This window comes from Catharus ustulatus, chromosome 4 (genome assembly GCF_009819885.2).
Source record: "Catharus ustulatus isolate bCatUst1 chromosome 4, bCatUst1.pri.v2, whole genome shotgun sequence".
Classification (NCBI taxonomy): domain Eukaryota; kingdom Metazoa; phylum Chordata; class Aves; order Passeriformes; family Turdidae; genus Catharus; species Catharus ustulatus.
In genome coordinates this window covers 46725183-46746064 of record NC_046224.1, presented here as the reverse complement: position 1 = coordinate 46746064, position 20882 = coordinate 46725183, and the positions used below count along the sequence as shown (strand labels likewise).

General features: G+C 34.2%; 1 protein-coding gene across 8 annotated transcripts in view; it reads left to right on the top strand.

The window, feature by feature from the left end:
- Window positions 1-20882, top strand: part of NAV3 (neuron navigator 3) — a 517660-nt gene that overhangs the window by 346957 nt on the left and 149821 nt on the right. For all 8 annotated transcript variants that reach the window (XM_033057346.2, XM_033057344.2, XM_033057342.1 and 5 more), the window contains 2 exons: window positions 12650-12722; window positions 16322-16499. In XM_033057346.2, the coding sequence (XP_032913237.1) occupies window positions 12650-12722; window positions 16322-16499 (251 nt within the window). The remainder of the gene's footprint in view (window positions 1-12649; window positions 12723-16321; window positions 16500-20882) is intronic.

The window sequence follows — 20882 nt, the reverse complement described above, 5'->3', positions numbered from 1 at the left end:
CCTTGTGCTTTTATTTCCCCTTAATCATATCCCAAGAACAAATTCCTCTTTGAACCCTGCTGCAAATCCCTTCCACTTACAGCCTCTCCCCAATCTGCTATTGCTGGCACACATGACTAGCCTGCTGCAGTGGTCCATCAGGTCACTATTCCCTCTCTGAGACTGACAATGCTGGGGTCACTTAAAAAGAACAACTGACCCTGGCATTTTTTTCCTACATTCCCCTCCTCTTACCCCAGTATCTAAAGTTACTGTGTTAGGGAGTTAGAAGGTACTTCTTTGTCTGCTCTTCCAGTATATATTTATGCACTGCTGTTGTAGCCACCATATATTCCATGAAACGTCAAAATGAAACATGCTGTATTTGTCAGAAAATGTCTCGTGTCCTTCACAATCATGTCCACAGCCTTGGGACCAGATGGAGAGTAGTCATGGCTTTTTCATTCATTGAAATAACTGCTCTGCCAGCCTTCTGCTGTCAAGAACCCATGCATCTGACCACTCTGAAGGGGGACCAGACAGCATGAGGCACCTGAAATTCTGTGTTGGTAAAGATTTTGACAGACTTTGAACAGGACTGATGTTAACTCTAAGTATAAACATAATTACAGATGGTGACCCTATTAGAGGCAATGCTATTAAGGTACGGATGGGTAAATTGGCTTAAAATAACTGTAGAACAAGCAAGTTATCACAAAGACTGCTTATTTCAACAGCATTAACTAATCTCTTTTCATGTAAAGGCTTTTGATCAAGTTAATTAAAATATTAGCACAATCTTCTTATTTTATTTTTTTTATGTAACTTGTCTGTTTAAGTCCACTATGACCTGAAACTTAATACATAAATAGTTAGAATACACTACACCCATTTTTGTTTCGGCAGAAATAAACAGTATAAATATAAATATAGTAATCTATTTGGCAGCTATCAGATGTGCAGGAATTATTTAAAACACTCCTAGTCTGAGGAGTCTGCTGACCATATGATCAACAGATGACCACATGACATAAATCAGAGGTATACTTATTTAGAGTTGAACTTATTTTAAGTTGGCCCAGTGTCTGGATATGTATTAGTCTGGGCAGGGCTCATTTTCAGTGTCTGTCCAAGATACTTTTTTTTGTTGTTGGGACAAGGTTGTATTCAATCTCACAAACTGATCAAAAATCCATTTTGCCTTTTTGATAGTTTATATCAATTTAAAGAATTTCTTTACCTATGCAGTTCCTAGCATCTCCTTCAGGTGGCATCTGGACCAATACCAAACCATAAAGTTCTGAAAGGTGAATGTGAACAGTCTTCCTGAAAGAGAAATATATTTGCATTTTAGCTTGTAGCTTTTGGCAGTCTTTAATTCTATAACCATTAGATTATATTTTGTTTAGGCTTGTATTGGTAGCTAATTAGAACCTTGTTTGGATTATTCATACCTCTTGGTTCTTCAGCATTTCTTTGAATTACAGTGGGAATGTACAAATGGCTTTTTCCTCTAGGGGAAAAAATAAACCACAAGAATTTTCTTTGTCCCTTGGTTTCCACACTTAAGAACTGAGACCTATTTGCATGTAATAGTTAATATTATTTTTTTTTATTTTTCATAAATAGTAGTTCATGTAGTTAGGTTATTATAATCTTCTGTATTCTAACTGTGCACATAACTAACTAGCCAGCATCCCAGCCTTGTCAGCTGTTTTTCCTGTCACACAGATTTTTCTCAGTAATTCCTCCCAATAACAACTTTAAATTAGGTGTTTGTTGTTTTTCTTTTGGTAAGAGCTCTTACTTACTTCATGGGCAGATCAGCAGTAATACTGCAGGGTAAACATATGTGCAAGGGTGTTTTCACAGTTCTTGTATATATAAAGCTTCTATTTAGATTTCTTGGCATAAACAGTTTTGAAAGATTTAGATTGCTGCATTGTATGAATTAATGTATTTGAAGATATGTGCCACCTCTAAAATGCTTATTTTTTTCAAGCAAAACTGGCAGTATTTTGGAACTTTAAAACACTTGGATAACTATTAAAAAATTATTTCCTCCTACACTTTACACTTCATTGGCTACAATCGGAAGTGAAGTGACAACAAACCCTAAGTGCTTGTCAAGGCTTCATTTTATAACTTGAGCACTTCTGATACTTCTCTTATAGCATTTGGCTGAGAAGTCAAGGAAAGAAAAAGACCCTGTTGAGCTTCCAAGCAGATATCCCACTGCCTTCTGTGGTTCCAGGTGCTCTTATTGTCCCTGACCAAGTATCTAGACACAAGATCTTATAAAAATGGGGAAAATTCTTACCACAGTTATGAGAAAAGGGCAGAGATTGGCAAGCATGAAAGCTATTTAGAAGCATGGAATGAAAATATATACAACATGACCTCATATTCCTGTGTATATTATGCTAAGCATAGTTTGAAATGCAATACTCAGGTGCATGAGAAATAGTGGAAGCCTGAATATGAACCTTTTGTATTATCCCTGTGGATTTTAAAGACATCTGATTTAATCTGAATGGTTTTGATAACTTATGATGTCAATTCACCATCAGGTTTTCTTGTATTTTTCTTTAGGGCTTAGATCAATTTGAGTAAGTAATATGAAAACTAAACATAGAGGAAAACCAGTGACTTATGTTCTCTCATGCATGTATTCCCAAGGACTTTAAGTTCCAGCAGGAGGACCAAGCCATAACCTTAGTCCTAGGGAAAACTCTGGGCTGTGCTTGTAGAGGTTGCTAATAACAAGTACTTTTTATCACTTTTCTTTTGATGAGCTCAATGTTCTATAAACACTGTATGTTCTATAAATTCTATAACTATTCCCAGGGTAATATGAAAAATATATCTAATTTAAAAAAACCTTAGAATGTTTATAAAATCAAAAGGCCAGATGGATAGGAGCAAACTTAGTGTCTCTCCTGCACAAGCTGTAGCATTATGACTTCTGGTGTAGTCAAGAGGGAGGGTTCAGCAAGCACGCAGTACATCTGGAAGGATTCTAGTTGCAAAGTTCAAGAGATTAAGTGAAATGCCTCATAGTTTACTTGTTTACTTATTTTTTAAAGGGTTCATTTCATCACTGGTTGTACTGCCCTTATTTATTCTAAAAGCTCCTTTTTTGAGTGAGCTGAATGAAGTTGCTATGCATTAAGTACTGGTGAAAGAGAGAACTGGAATTCTTTCAGAGGTTTAATTAAATCTAATAAATGAAGACTCTGTTGTAGACTCTCTTTTGACCTAATGGAGAGAACTTCCTCTGTTTTAAAGAAGCGTGCTTTTTCACATTGCTCTCCAGTTTTCAGAAGTTGCCAAGCTCCATAAATATTTAGACACTGGTACCTTGCTGACTCAGAAGTGTTGCATAATTTAAAAAAAAGTTTGTAAAAAGGCTCACTAGAGTAGAGCATTGCTTTAAGAAACACAGTGTTTAAACAGAGTTCTTTTTATCATTGCCTTAAAAAAAGGTCCTCCCAGGGTAGTATTTATCTTCAATTTTGTGTTCTTAGTGCATGTATAAGGCTCTTTCATGGTGGTGGTGGCCTCAGGCCTATAGAGATGAGAGTCCTGAAGTAGCAAGTTATTTGTAGACTCTGGAAGGATATTTTGTCCAGTCTTTTCTTTTGACTGTTTCTGCTGTGCAGCCATATTTAGTTTTCTATGAAATTTGTGCAACATATTGAAATACATCCATGGTTTTCAGAGTTCAAACCCAGTACTATATTCCAGCAAAAAATCCAAAATTTTCTTCTCACAATTTCTATTATAGCAGTGCAAAAGCACTTCAGAAATTGCTATAATTGTATTTTGTGCTTTACAATGTCTACTGCAGAGACTACTGCATAAAAATGGGGAGAGCAAATGCAGATAAGACAAGAAACAGAAAGAAGAGTGAGTAAAAAAGTGGAGGAGCAAGTTCACACCATTATATAGATGATAAGAGTAAAATTTTGCGTTCTTCTCTTATGTGGTGGAGGGTTTTTTGTGTTTGTGGATAAAGCATTTTTTTGTTTTATATGAAAATGACCAGCAGATGTTTATAATGATCTGTTTGGCCATCTGAAAATTATGATTAGGATTGTTCTTTATTTGGAATAAAAAAAAATTCATTAAATTCCTGATGTGTGCAGACAGAAACAAAGAGTTTTCTGTATTTGCCATTACATAAATTTTCTTGCATTCACTCTAAGGTTTCCAAGCACCAAGTGAGGAGCTAGGTGAAAAATGTGCATTACCAATTGCCACTTTTGTGCTCCTGACAGGGCTGACTAATTCATGCCAGAAGTGATCCTATTCCCACTGTACCATTTTCTTAAAAACAATACACACCCCAGTTCATGCTTTGACCTCAGTAGTGACCTCATACAGTCTTTTATCAGCAGGTCAGTACATATGTCTGTTGAATTCTCCAAGTACTTGAGAAGTTAATTTGTTTTCACATTTCTGGATTTACTGGTCATATTTCGTGTTTGGACTGCATGTTGGAAGAATTTGATGTGCGTGTTCCTTAATATCTGTTGGAAAAGGAAGTGGAAGGTATTTCAGTTTTAAGTAAGATTGTCATTTTTTCCTCAAAAAATAACTAGTAATTAAATAACTCCAGCATCATTTCCTAAAAATTTTTGCCTGGGAGGCTTTCTACATACCAGTAGTTATTATTCTCTAAGGTAAAATTCTCCCCAAATGCCTCCAGTAAATCAGTTTTTAATTTGCATGTATGGTCTCTTATTGCAAAGTCAATGCTTAGTTTGGAATAGTTTTCTGGAATGAAGCTACATGGTTCACTGATAGATTTTTTTATTAAATGCTCCTTAAATTATTCTATTGCAAATAATATGGAGTTTGCTACAAAAGAGTTAAGCTGAATGTGTCTGCATGTCAGTGTATTCTACTTAACCCCCTAACAAGTCCTAATTTTGACAGAAATATGGAATGTGCCTTAATCTAGGCCACATGCAACAGCAAGTCAGCAGAATGCACGAAACATCTCCCAGAAGGACTCTTAACACCTGTTTTATCTGGGTGGGTTTCCGAATTTACACCACCCATGGAAATTTGACATTACCTTCCAGTGTAGTCACAAAAAGTTATTCCAATAAGCTGCCATGGTAGGAGCTTATGGGAAATATATTACCATAAAATAAATAACATGATTTTTGAGAGCTTGTTTGTCTCCCAATTTTGCCTTTCCTCAAATTTCCCCATTTCTACAAGGGAAACTGAGAATTCATGGCAAATTTCGCTCAGTCTCAGTAGTCTGTGGCCAAGGGAACTGTGTAACACATAGCCTGCCATATAAGCATCTTCCACAGAAACTGCAAATTTGAAATGAAACTGCTTCCTCAGAAGAGTCATTAGAAGTTTTGCATTACTCTGGGCCACATTTCTTCCCATTGAATTTACTTTCAGATTTAGAAGAATTTGTGTGTATTCTCTGCTCTTCAAAGTGTCCTTATTATGTAGTATTAGTAAAACTTTTTTATTACATAAAAATATCTTGCATGCTTTCTTCACAAGGAATCTTGATGGAAATATAAAACTTTTAGAAAGTCTTGCTCAAAAGTAAAAATGTGTAAATATTTTAGTATGAACACATTTATATGTTAACAAGAACATACCAATTTGAATATGCAAGAGGCAAGAAAGCAGATCTCTTTGTCTGTGTTCAAACTAGTTTAAATTGCACCATATAACCAGCTTGCTTGTGATAGTTCAATTATAACACTCACAAAATGAGCCCATATAAGCCTATTTCACATTGTTCCCTTTTAAACCCTACTCTTAAATTTAAAAAAGGATCCTCCCTTTTAGAATACCTATGAATCACCTATTGTGGATAACATACAACCGTACAGTGTAGTGAAAATGGTATGACAGTTCTGCAAGTAAAATTTCATGACAGCTTTTCACAGAAAACAGGTGAATCAACAATGGATTGGAATCGAACACGTGGCATAGCAGGTGCTTCTTATAGTGATTGAGGTTACTGACTGATATGTTTACAAATAATTGAAATAAATCTTACCATACGTTATAAAAAATAAATCATAATTGCTTACTTTTAATGGATTAGATAAGTTAAATCCCACAGGACATGTACAATTATGAAGGCGTTAGGGGGGTTTTATCTTTTATTTATATTACCAGTTGCACATTTTTCTTAAAAGATGAACAGAATTTCAGCTGTGCTGAACATCTGTTTTATAGTGAAGAACAGGGAACTCTCACTGCTGAATATTATTTAAGTGATCATTTAAGAATTGCCTGGACTCCCAAACAGGGTTGAATGTGCAGTCTTTGAAGAATGGATAGGCAGGAGGATAAAGACATTGGACTGGGTAATCCATTTTGGTATATCAGCTTTAATCTGGATGGTGCTTTTGACCTCTTCAGTTGGATCTCTTTAGAGTAAGTCAGCTATCAAAAATGTATTTCTGCACCCAATAATCAGCCTTGGAAAATCAGAGCATATAGACCTGTATAAAACAAGCATGCTCATAAGTAGTGAGCAGCGTATTCCATTATCACTGAAATGGAGCAAGTTCTTGTGATGTTTATTTTTTGGTGAAGGAAGTATTTGACATATGCCCATTTGTACATAGTGAAAAAAATGAAATGTCCACCTGACTAGCTTGTGAAGCCTGGTTTATCAAGCCTGGTTTTGTTAATCTGAATGATAAAACTGAGGATAAAAATATGGCACTATAGAGCAGCAGACATTTCTGATTTCTATTTCTCTGTCTTGCAACTTTTTAGCTCTTTGTTTTTAAGGACTGGCAGAACATAAATACAAACTAGTGAAACCAGCTGGGAAGAAAACCCATAAGGAGCAAAATTACAAAACAAACCAAAAATCTGGGTGTTTCCCACACGACAAGTGAGTTGTCAACAGGTCACAATGTGTGTAATGGATGTGTCATTTAATAACAGAAAGCGAAATAAACTTGTCCTTTTAAATCTCTGAGAACACCTATGGGAATTGCAGGCTGTGAAAGCTTATACATTTGGGCAAAGAATAGTTTGTTTAGGTAGTGTGGGTATGAGGATTAACCATGGATTTGTGAGACTGTACATGACAATTCTCTTACTGCTATTAGACATGGGAAAATCAGAGTTTAGGCCATTTCCACCTTGAAATAATTTTCAGCGTCTCCCAGAGCATTCTGTATCACTAAATCTATATGTAAAGTTTAATTCTCTTACCAAGTCTAACATATGCATCAAAAATTATTTGATTTACTCTTGAAGACATCTTGGTTGCTTGCCTGAACCTCTGATCTTTCTAGAGCCTGCAACTGAGACCAGATCACTGGCACTTCACCTACTAAATAAGCAACCAGAACTCAAAAGTTTGTGCATCTCCTTATATGAGTGACTCTGTTAAAAACAGACAAATAGTATCTGCTTTTTACATTCTTTAAACTTTAATAATTTTAAGCAACCTACAAATGGTAAATATCTAGAATCCTGAATATTATTTGATTTTGATTGTACTAGTGCTACAGAACTTGAAGGAGAAGGCGATAAGTAACAACAATAATATGTTTTCTAATTCTGCATTCATTTAAATCCTCCACAAATTGTATTAGTGATGAATATCCATGAAAGAGGAAGATTCAAAGGCATGTCTCTGAACTGAAGTAAATACTCTGAAGACATTTAGGAAGAATGCTGGTAAAGTGAATTTGAAATACAGATATTGTAACACATCCTATCTCATACCATAATACCAATCTCAAAGTAGTACTATTTATTAATTGCAATTAAAAAGAGAAAAAACTTATAATATACTGAAGAGTTTTGTGAAGTTTCTGCTCTCTAGAAAGTGAATATGTATGTGATTCTCTGGATTTCTGTGGAATACTATTTCCATGGATGTTCTTAATCAACCATCAACAACATTATGAAACTTCTACAGGGAAAATCCTTTGCCAAATTTTATCTGAGAATTGGGTCACAAATCAGAATGTCAAAACACACACATGGAACTGTGGAAGATAGTGCTGAATGAAGTGCTAACAGAAATTATTATTTTACTTTTGCTGCCAAAATAATCAAGAGTATTTAAGAGCATATATATATATATATATATATAAACTATGTGGTTATAACAATTAGTTGTTATAAAGGTGTCCCATTTTTCAGGAAGAATTGAGCTCAAAGTAGGCAAACAGTAACAAACTTGTGTTTCTATGTGTTCTTGTAAGCCGTATTGCCATAAACTTAATAAGAGGGAGTTAGTTAAAGCAAGATAATTTTTGAGCTTCTTAAACACACAGAGAACATAATGCTGCATTAGTCATAATTACATGTCTTCTGAGCATCCCACAATTAAATTTATTTTTGGAAGTGAAGAAAGTGTCTTTCTGAAAGACAAAGGAGATGAAAACTAATCTTGGCAAAAGCAAAAATACAGACTATTCTATGTGTTGAGTCACTGGTGAGTACAAGTCAGCTGGGTATGAAGTACTACTGTTTATCTACATGCAAGTGATTTATTTCTGTCAATAAATTTCAAATAGCTTTCATTCAAGAGCAGATTACTCACAACTATGCAATATCATATGTATCAACATATCTCTAATATATCTTCTTTGCATGCCACCTAATATTTTAATATTATCAGAGCTGTGACATTTTATTTGTACATCATCATATAAACTGCATCCCCTTAAATGTCAGTGCAAAAATATATTGGGGATCACTAATATTTATGGTGTTGAGTATTCCAGGTGCTTTTTTATGATGCTCTATGTATGAATACTATTAAAAGGATCGCATTTATGAAAAAAGCTTAATATATTGTAAGCATAACCCATTAGACTTAAATTAAAAAGTATCAAATGGTGTTATCTACCTGATGATAGCCACAAATTAATTCCTAAATTATCATCATCTCAGCCAAGTGTATCTTTACACACAATGCTGGAGTTACATTTCAGAATTTGACATAATATCCTTGAAGTTTTGATAAGGAGGTGATTAGGTATCAGAATTAGGGTTTTGTTACCCCTGAAAAGCAATTTCACATAGTGTTGTTTAACTTTCAACATGGTTAATTAAATAGCTGAGTGGCAAATATCTATATGGCAATGAAGGTTTATCAAAATGTTAACTTATCCTATTAATAGTTGTTAGGGTTTTTAATACTGAAATTCTGCTATTCAATGTACTGCTTTTATTCCACTCTTTTAAATCTTTAATATAAAATAAGAGCCTTGGCACAAAATAAAAATCAGGGATTGGTAGTGGTAGAGAACTTTATCAAGAGCAACAGTCTGATCTTGGCAACATGTACCTGTCCAAGCAAATTTGCAAATTTGGGACTTCCCTCTGTCATGATATGTAAGATTTGGAGTAAATCTGTATATCCTGAATTCTGTACTGTAATGAGGGATATCTTCTGCTACAATACCTTGTAGCTCTTATGATACTACTCACTATAATGATAAATGAGTTCTTTTTGCAGGCAAAATCCACTACAGAATTGTGGTCATATGTAAGGTACAAAGCTTGTCTGGTGTCTATGTTGTGTTACACCACAAAATTTTCAGCCACTGATAAATAAGCAGTAGAATTCTACACGCTCAGTGTGAGCTCTAGGAGGAGTTTATCCCAGTGAATAACTACTTATATAAACATGGACTTCAGGAATTTCTACCACTCTTGATTGAAACAGTACTGAGGAATGGAAGCTGCTTGAAATCTCTTGGAACTTTTATAATTGCAAAATTACTCTCATCTGTGTGTGAGGTTGAAGAAAAAGTGTTTGAGGCTGCTTGGGTTTGAGTTCAAAGAATAACTGCGGTTTGCCAGGGCAAGAAGTAGGTAATTAAAGCAATATTTAGAGACACACTAAGAGATTCAAAACGGGACAATTTTAAGGCTAACATTTTCTAGACAGGACTGGAAAGAAAGTGAAAATAACCAAAAATGTATTAATGCATGTCTCGTTGAATCCGCTAAGAGTTTCTGAGAGTTGTATAGTAACTGCAGTTATTATCAGAAAACTGGCTGCAAGAGTTGTTTTCTGACATTTTCAGGGTATTATGGGCCTGTGAGTTGCCACACCAAACTTGCTCAATTCACAAGTCAAAACAAGACTTTATTATAAGGCTAACAGTGCAACCCCAGTCTATTGTTTGAAAGTTGGCCACTGCTATTGCTTCATACACCCCTACCAAAAGGGTGACTTTGGACTCAGAGCGTCTGTTGCACTTCGCTTGGTGAACTCTGAAGCCAAACAGAATTTGCTTTGTAGTTCTGCAGCATACTGAGTCACTGGTGTTAGTGGTAATGATTAGGTTTTTTTCTGAAAGTTTGAGACATGACTTCAAAGACACATGTTGTAAAAGTAGACACATCAAGTAACCATCAAGGATATTTTTCAGTAATGTATGTGAAGGTTTAGGTATTAGGCTTGTTATTTTCTGGATATTCAGTATTGAAGAGAGATACTGAGATGTTTTCACATTAGAGCTTAAATATTCTCCAGTGAACTAGGCATTTATTATAACTGTGGTGTCTTAAACTACTGCAGAGGGGACATGCCCATTATCAAAAATTACTTGATTAAACAAGAATATGTGTTAAGAAATACTGTTCCAGTTATTTGAAGATGGTTGTTACTGATGTACTCTACTGATTTTTATTGCTTTTTTTCCCCCTCCTTTTGGCTTCCAGTACTAAATTATAGAGCAGAATTTCCTTAAAGTCCGGACACAATGAGTTATGCAGCTAATAACCCAAAAATCTTCATTTCTTTTCAATTTTTCAAGGCAGAAACATTTCCATTCAAAGTTTTTTTCTCATGTAGTTGACATTGTTTAAAGGTTGAGTAGAAGTATTCTCTTCATGTGCACTATTTTCTCACCTGACGCAGGATTTAGCTGGAGGTCAGGGCTGAGCCAGCCTCACCACTGCCACCAGGAGTGGCACCATGCACCTTGTCCCTCCTTCCCACCTCCCCTTTCCTCTCCCAAACCACGATTTACTCAGACTGGGGCACGCCCTCCCCTCTGCTGGCTCCTGGGCTTATCTGGCTGTCCGGGGAGCTGGAATGACTGAAATCCCTTTGCCTTTTTGCGGGGTGAGTTCTCTGCGCGTAGCCAGCTCCTGGTGTGCTCAGAGAAGCGCTGAAGCCCAGCAGCAGCAGGGCCCTCGCACCTGGGGAGGTGAGGAAGAATCTGACCTTCCTATTTTAGCTGCAGTCAGCTTGCAACTGATTTAGCTGTGTCGCGTCTCTATGTCTTAACAAAATTACCTAGTTGATTTGAGTGTTTTCGTGGTGTAAAGCTACATAAAAATTTAAGAAAATGACAGTTAATCCCTGCGTTTCTGCGGTGATTGCGCTTGGCCAGAGCTGGAGTAATCCCATTGCTTTTAGGATGGTTATTCCACATTCTAAGTTGAGAAAATTAATGACCAAACTGATTTATGAAAACTTTATGGTAGACCCCACTTTTTTAGTAAATTTCATTAATTTAACTGCAGACTTTGTGTTTTGGTTTTCTTCTGTAATTGATTCAGTCTTGAAAAGACTTCTTAAAATGTGTTTAGCCATGTATTGTGCTTTATTGTCCTTGAAGAGCATACTTAAATATTTATAAATTTATACATTTATACCCATGGATCAAGACGACTCTTAATACATATTTCTAGGGTCAGTAGTAAAAAGAATGCTTATATCCTTTTAACTACTACCATTTCTGGAGAACAGTGTCAGAACTCTAATATAGAAAGATGACAGTAGTCAAAGACCTTCCTAGGTGAGAAAAGATACTGCCTAGGATCTTCTGTTTTCATAGCAGCATATTTATAGACAAAGATAGTAATTTTTACTTTTATAGCTGATTATTCCGTTAGAGATCCTGGAAGGACTGCGGTAATCTGCTGAGGATGGTGACTCAAGAACCTTTTAGAACATCCCATCTTCCTCATCTAATAGAAATAGACACATGAAAGCAGTCTAATTTTGTGATTATTCATTTTAGAGGCAGAAGTTTTATCCTTTTATTGATCTACATTTAGGCTACATTTTTGTACCTAAAGCTCTCTGCGGTAACTGTAGATTTCTTCTAAATCACCAGAAGAAGCCAGCACCATGTTCTTTATTAAGCAAGAACTCCTCTGAGGACCATAAACAATAAATAAATTAAATTTATTTATTGTAAGACTTGAAGGAAGATAATTATGTGATACCATTTTCACAGAATCCTACATCATCCCAAGCAAGCACCTTTGCTTACACTGTTACAGGTTTTTGCTTACATTTTTTAACAAACTCAGCCATTCACATCTCCAGACATATACTCAGTGTCTAATTCTGTATGTGTGCTTTCAGTGCTGCTTGTTTGTAGCATACAAAATCCAGTTTTATGTTAACTAGGTGGGTTGCTGAGTTGCCAGCATGCCATTCTGGATTGGGCATTTGTGAATTGTTTTTAAGCACCAAAGAGGACAATGAAAGCTTTATCTTGATTCCCCAATTAGCAATAATCATTCTTGCTAAACTTTGGTAAAGAGCTGCAGTATGCGATGAATGTAAAGTATTCATTCCTGGACAGTTTTATTTTTTCATCCCCCCTCTCCTTACATTTCTATGTTTTGTCACATAGTCTTATCCTGCTTGTTATTTCTATTCATGTTGCAGATTGAGAATGTTGATGTCTGCCTTAGCTTTCTGGCAGCCAGAGGCGTAAATGTCCAAGGTCTTTCTGCAGAAGGTAAGAGAAACAAATAATCAGAACAAATAACACGATTTTCTTCTGAAATCACTTGCACCTAAATACCAAGCTCCAGCTGTCTTGAACAGCATACAAATATAGATTAGTGATAACAAGTGAGAGAGTTTCCTTTTAATTTTCCCTTGAAATCGAACCAAGAAATGCAATGTTTATGAAGCTTGAGACAATGTTTTAAAGCGATGTTTTTGCAATGGTAATAATCTTTTCATGTTACCTCCACAATATTAGATAGGCACAGAACATCCCAAGCATACTTTTTTTTTTCCACTTGTTCATATATTTGATTCAAAACAGCAAACATGAACATAATAATCTTGCTCAGTTAAATAAACCCAGGGAAGATTATTTGTTTCAGCAAATTTATTATTAGTAGTAATGCTGTCCAGATGAGTCTGAAAATTGCAGTACTCCTTTGATGTCTCCTATTAAGTGAAAGAGTGAATGGCTTTGCTGCTTCAGTTATTCTCTTGTATTAGTCACCATGATTGCCTAACATGGTTGCAACTAAATTAATAAATATAATAAACAAAAGCATTAAAAATACCAATTGTCTTAATTATTATGTAATACTGCCCTGTTCATGTAAGAGGCAAATGAATTAATAACATGTTTATGTCTTTATCCTGTAGCAAATTAAGCAGTTCTGAAAGGTGCTGTGCACCTTCAAAATCTCTTTGACCTCTATGGCACCTGAAGGTAACAGGTCCAGAGACGCAGCCCTGTATTTTTATTTTGTTTGTAGCACAACTAAAAGCTGGAAGGATTTTTTTGTTTTCTTGAGATGATAATTTCAGTTGAATTCTAGAAGATTCATGGAGAAAAAAATCAAAATGCTGACCACTATTAGATTTTTTAATTAACTTAGAATTACTGTCTTTCAGCATCTATGATATGTGCTATCTATTCACCTTGATTGTCAAATTGTGAAAAGCTCTTTAAGTGATATAAGGGAATCTTTGTCTGTACATTGTAGATGTCTTGTTGCAAGAGAATACTGAAATTTTTCAAGCTGTCATTTACCTCAAAGCTATTTATAACCAGAATTTCTAGAGCAACCTATTTTTACATTCATCTAAAGTATGAATTAAATGTGTGAATAACATGAATTTATTTTATGAGGATACTCATCATTCTTTAATACCTTGACATGTCACAAGACACATTTTGTGTTCTTTTCAAAATTCTGTGTGCATTCTGTAATGCCTTTATTTCTCCTTTTGTTTTGCTTTGGAAAATAATTGAAATACGAAATAAACTGTAATTGTGTAGCTTTAAGTTCATATACTGCTAAAAGCAGTACTACTACATAGGACTAAATGCAAGGACTCAGATTTAAAATGTTCATTATTCTTCAAAACTGAATTTTAACATTTAATGCTGAACTAAAATTAAAATTAATTCTGCTGTTACATAACTGGGTGTGAATCTGGAGTAAATACACTACTATCTTCATAATGATCTAATGATGGTCTTCAAAGTACTGCAGAGGTATGATTTCCTTAAATATACCATATTTACTGTGTATAATCCTGAATAGTACAATTTTTTAGGGGGGGAAGAAATTGAGTTTCTTGTAATAAGCTTTGGTAAATGTGTCTTGTTACTATTGGGTCATTTATTAATGACCAGAAAGGTTGTGGAACAATAAACTATAAACTTATCAATTTTGAAGATTTCACAACCAGTTTATGACATCATTTTCGCAATTGAGCAAAGAGGTCTAGAAAAAAAGCAATTTTCAAATCTTGACTGCCACATCCCTACTTGAGAGCTCAGTTGATAAATAATTATCTAGTTACTACAAAGAAAAACAATCCCCTCATTTTCCGAGTGTATGTTTAGTACACATTGGAAGTTTCTGGATTTTTTGCTTGTGAGAAATCTTTTAACTTTAATGCTATTAAAAGTAGGAAAGGAGAATTTACTGAAAGCATCCATCTCTAAAAATATTAATATATTAACTCAAGAAGAGCAAAATGTTAAGATTAAAAAATGTTGAGAGGGATTTAACAAAGGATTGTTCTTCTGAGCATTGAATGATGCAAAGTGATAAGAGTAAATAAACAGGTGTCATATACCAATGGTCTTCTCAAATCACAGCCACTTAAAAGGGATAGTTACATTTTTTTTGGGGGTGTTTTTAGGATAATTTTAAATCCAAATTTTCTGTATTCCCTGAAAGTGATCTTCCTTGAAATCAACATAACTTTAAACGTCATAATTGCCTAAAAATTTTACTTGTTTTAGGAGAGTTCTGCATATGTGTCGTGGTCTCATTGCTAATCAAAGATCCTGCAGCATCTTCCCAAGGAAGATGAATAAGTATGGATGCTTAGAACAAATTCACATTTTGAAAAGTATATTCCAGTGTCCAGGATTGGGTTTGCTTTGAACAACAGGTTGTGAGCTCAAAAGTTCCACTGTTTGCTGGCCTTAGTACATGTATTAACATTTCACCTAATCCAACATTTCACCTATTTGAAAGAAAATTAATGGTTTAAGAGACATGAAAATGACATTAATTTTGTAAAAATTCAACTTGAAAGTTTGCCCAGGAAAGCTGTGTAGCACACACAGCTCAGTATTTTGATTTGCAGGGAAGGCAGAATAGTTGTGGCATTACATGTCAGGTTGCAAGTATATAGGTCTAATAAAAACCTTTCACAAGGTGGTCAGTGCCAAAGAAAATTAATAATGAGGTTATGAACGGACCTACATGCTGCAGATAATTTCATTAAAGTCTTATGAGGTCTCCTTTTTGACACTGAAATAATTTATCAGCAAAGAATAACAACATCCTTTTAAATCTTCATCTCAGGCTGGGCAAAAGCTAAAAAAGTAATGGGAGACATAGGGATACTAGTGGGGTTCACTAGAATTGTATTCAGGTAGCTGTTTACCCACATCAAAGCTTAGTTTTTGTCTTCATTATCAGTAACAGCAGTACAAAATAGAATGTTATATAATCATGTCATTTGAAAATTCAAATCATGAGCGTTGCAGTCATATTTTTAAAAAGCGACCTTCCATTTATTTTCTTCTCTCATGTTTCCTGCACATCTGTATGAATGGATATGTGCTCACCAAAAAGAACCATTACTACACAGTCTTTTAATTTTCCAGAAATTTTTTATTACCAATGTGCAGAATTTGCCCCAAAAGTAAAAGGAGTAATTTAAGGTCATGAGGTTAGAAGGGATGTATATTTAAGATCAGAAAAAATCTAAGATTTTTCTGAATGAGCTTTGATTAGAATATTTGTACCATGTTGAGACAGGAGTATTACTTTCAGGTTGTGTGTCCTGTTTAAGGTTGGATATGCAAAAGAATCATCATGAAGACATTGTAGAGATAGGTGTTTATTGCAGCACTGACACATAAAAACCCAAAAATTACAATTAAAAAAAACTATCAGTGACACCTAAAATGTCTCTGATATTACAGGTAAATGAAGAGATATAGGACATAAACATGTATAGCTATAGGTATGTACAAACATATTTTAGTATGACTTTTACAAAACTGAAGTGTAAAACCAAAGTTTTTCACTTCCTTTTCTCTTTCTTTTTTTTACATAGAAATAAGGAATGGAAATTTGAAAGCCATTTTAGGGCTGTTTTTCAGTTTGTCTCGGTACAAACAGCAGCAACATCATCAGCAACAGTACTACCAGTCTTTGGTGGAGCTACAACAGCAAGTCCCTTCAACTCCAGCTGAAATCAGCCAGTCCAAAACGCACCAAGATATGCAGTCAAGGTAGGATAAAAAGTTATTTTTCTCAGGTGTAAAAGCTTTTTTTTTTTTTTCCATTTGAAAAAGACAAAATTTTGTATAAAAATTAGGCCATGTTAATTTTATTTAGCTATTTAAGCAGGGGTTTCAATGTGTGTTTTGGTAACAAGCCCACATTGGGAGTAGTGTTAAAGCAAGAGCAGAGAACATGTTCCCAAGTTAGATTTAGTTCCAATTTTAATTAATTGTAAGCCTGTCTTTTGCTTTAATATTGATTTTTCTGCCCATTTTAAGATAAGACACTGCCAGCACATTTGTGGTTAGTATACTGGTTATTTTCATGTTTTCTTCCCATACCCAGTTTCACATGTAAATTAACAATTTCCAATAGTTAATCAAACTTATGGGGAAAAGGCACAATTAATACTTTAATTTGTTATAAACTCTTTTTGTCCCCACACATTCTGGTTTTTGAGGGCCTAATTCTATTTGAATGTTTTTTAAAAGGGAGAAGAAATAGCCCTAATCTTGTTATTTATTTTAAGGAGCCAGTTTTTTGTTTCGTTTTAAGAAAGCAAAGTACGTACTTATCAGAATCCAATAATTGCTGAATTACCTTCCTTTCAGACTGCATTTGAAAACATATTTTAAGAGGATAATTGCTTAAAGGCCACTATAAAAGAATGAATTTGAAACACAAGTAACTGTTTAAATGGAAAAAGTATTAACAATATATATTTTATTGGTGAAGTTTGAAAAAACCCTCAACTGTAGATCTTCACGAAGAGTTTTGTCTATTGCTTTGTTGGGTTTAGTACTTGTTCCATTGTTTTATATCCTTACTTAAAACATTTTTGTGGACTTACTGGATGACTGTATGTCTAGAATGTGGTAAGTCAATGATCTAGATTGGATTAAAAGTATCAGACTAATACATTGAGATTCTGGTTCTTAACTCCATTGATATATAAATTACACTTTCATGTATAATAAACATATTTCTTCTTCAATTGACAAAGCTTTAACACTTCAACCTGATAGAAATCTGAATCTTGGAACTGGAAATGTTTTTAAAATATGTTTTGGAGGAAAGTGTTGCTAATAGCATTTTAGTTATCTCATTTGATGCAAAAATTAAGATGTTTGGCTGGGGCATTATAAAGTGAAATGCTTTTATTTTCTCTGCTGCTGAAAATTAATGTCTTTGAAGGCATTTCCTGTGAAATATACTATTAACGTGTAATCTAGGAAATTATGGTGGGGTCCTAGAAGAATCTGACCATTTGTAATATTTTCCAAAGTTGAATTTCTGCTTTATGAAGGATATTTAATATTGCATGAGAGGCACTAACATCTTGTTATTCAGGAATTAAGTGTTCACAGCTTTAATTAGGGGAATTAAGAGCTTAGCCAGCATCCTGTAAATACTTTTGGTTGCTGTTTTTTTGTTTTTAATTTAGTGAAAGAACTGACACATTTCCTGATTTTATAATTTACCCACAGTGAATTTTTAATAACAAAAATAAATAAATAAAATTACAGTGTTCCTTTATACTTTTTGACTGTTGCAACGATTTTTCCAAACAAAGCAGGTAAAGCAGGTTTTTACTATTTGGATGACAATGATTGCACATGGTAGGCAAAGAGGTGATGAATCTTTTATTAAGTTTTCCATTATAATTTCCTGAGATCTCATGGTGCTTCTGCACTTTTTTCTCCTCTTTTTTTTTTCGTTATATTATAACATGCTTCATTAAGAAGAAAGACAATTATTCCATGTCCCAAATCCTCCACATATATGATTTTGCAGAGTGACATCTAAGGCTGGTGTAAAAAAAATTCAATTTCCATCAGTGTGTTTTAGACCTTCCATTTTAATCTAGGAGTTTAAAATAATTTAATTAATTGATTAAATTTCTGTTCATAGCTAGGTTTCAGATGTAAAATATTTCTGTGTAAAAAATTACTAGACCAAGATCTTACTCGACCAAGATGCCATCTTTCCTATTTCTCATGTGTAACCTGAAAGCAAGATTTTTTCTGTTTGCTTTCACACATAGTGAAGCTTAGTGCTTGTTACTATAAACTTCTGTATTGCCTGAGGGAGTATGGTTTCTTCTATCCATATATTTTTCATTTAAATCTTTAAGGATAAAGAAAGATATCTACTAAAAAACTTGCCCCTATATGAAATAAGTTTCTATCTTCTGCCTTAAATACATCTAGTAGTATGAGCTGCTAACAAAACAAGGAGCCCTGGAACTTAAAAACAAACAGAAATAAAATTTATTTTCAATACTTTTTTTTTTTTTCATTTGTCACTGTTTTGAAGTAATATAAAGAAATTAGCATAAAATAATACTTCCCCTCCAAAGATAAATGACCACATGTGAAAACAAGTTTTCCACAAATAGATGGGTATATATAAATGTACACTGATGTGAATTTTCTGTGGTGGAATTACCAGCACTTCTTTACATAGCAGTCATTTACTTAAATTAATTCTCTTTTCCCAATAAAATAAACAATTTGAAATACTATTTAAAAATATTAACCAAACACCTTTCTAGTTTAAAGGTGCTAATGAGTAAACAAGAGCTTATTTCTAGAAAAAAGACAAAAAATTAAAAAAGAAAAGATGACTTTGGTGAGATTTATCTTGCCTCTTGCTATATGAAATATGGACAGGTAACTTACATGATTCTTAAACTGATTTCTAAGATTCCTTTCATGTCAAGTGTGTCAGCAATAATTACAAAAGCAACCCACATAACTGAGCTGGGGGAAGTTCATGACTTAGAAAGTCCTGAAGAACTCTCAAGGCTGCTCAATGAGACATTTGAGACCTTTAGCTATTTTTGACAAAAAGTGGTTTCGTACAGATACTGAACCTACACATTTCACTGTATGGAGAATTTTGGAAAGTAAAAAAATGGGAAGTGTATTTTAATGCAGATTCTTCACACTGTCCATATAAAATTATTAACTCAATAAATAGTCTAACTGCTATCAATCAAAAATTTAGTAATTTTATGGTTTTTTCTGCTGATGAAACAAGCTGGTTTATCCTTTCATAGTGGTTGTTAGTTTTACAGCTATTTATTACTACACACTCATTGTGCAGGTATGCCTTTTTTTCATTACTGTGTTGCAGTTCTGAGTATGTTTTTGAAAATTCTTGATTCTTTCTGTTTTCTAACATTTGTAACATAACTGTGGAAAGGTTTGGTATGCAGAAGCCTTAAGGCAGAGAATACCTTATGGTGTATCTTTTGGAAAAAATAATTGGCAAATGCACATAATAGTTTGCACTAAATTGACCTGTGGTGTTTCATTACCTAGAAATAGTTCTTTCAGGTTTTTGGAAGGAACAAGAAAAATTATCTTCTTATTATGGCAGAAGCCAGATAATGAATGTAGCTGCTAACAAGTGAAGAGGACACTCACCTTTTTTCAATAATGGCAAAACACCTCAAATCTGATTTGAGTAAATTTTTAAGGGGATTGCGAAAATCATCTTCTTACTCACCTGAGGAATAAAGATGCCTTTTTGATGCACTCTGTACATTAAAGTGCATTTGATATCTATGTGCTTGTATGTGTGCATACATGTAAGCAAAAGCAAAATACATACACTGAAAAGGGTGGGCTCTTATTATAGTCTTCATACTTTTTTTTAAAATCTAAAATAATCAATTACATTTCATGTTGTACTTTAAGTATTTGAAACTATGTCTTAGTTTCAGTTAATAACTGAGGTTATTTTAGGTTAGAATATTCCACGAGAAAAGTTATTTTCTTTATTACTTCCAGCTAACATATACTAAGCATACTGTGTATTTTCAACCTTATTTCCTGGGAGGTAAAAAGTTGCTGTGTTTTCTTTATTAAACAAATATGAGAAGATGATTTCCTTCACTTTTTCCAAGAGCAATAGAGATTATACATGAGAGGGAAATACCTCTAAAGATGGTCAAATTACAGAGATTGTAGCATTCAAGCCCTACTGAAGACCATGAAAGTTTTGTCTTTTTATGTGCAGGGCTAGCATCTCACTCTCCTAATTTAAAAGATTGGTCCTGTTGGTGATGCTGATGATGATGATGATGGTGATGGTGATGGTGATGGTGGTGATGGTACTCATCCCCATTTCCAGATTATGGTGTCCTCAGTGATGATCAATGTCTGTGATCATTACTGTGTCTGCAAGCTTCCATGTGCCACTGAAGACAAGTTACTTGGAAGTGTTTGAATTCTTTGTTAACAAAAACTGAAATAGGCACCAAATTATATTGGGACTCTACAGGTTTCATACACAGGTTTTTTGCTAATGTAAATGAAGAAGTCCCAGGGGTGAAGTTATAAGTAGAATATCAAAAGACTGGATGGATTAGTTTTGTTCAGAAA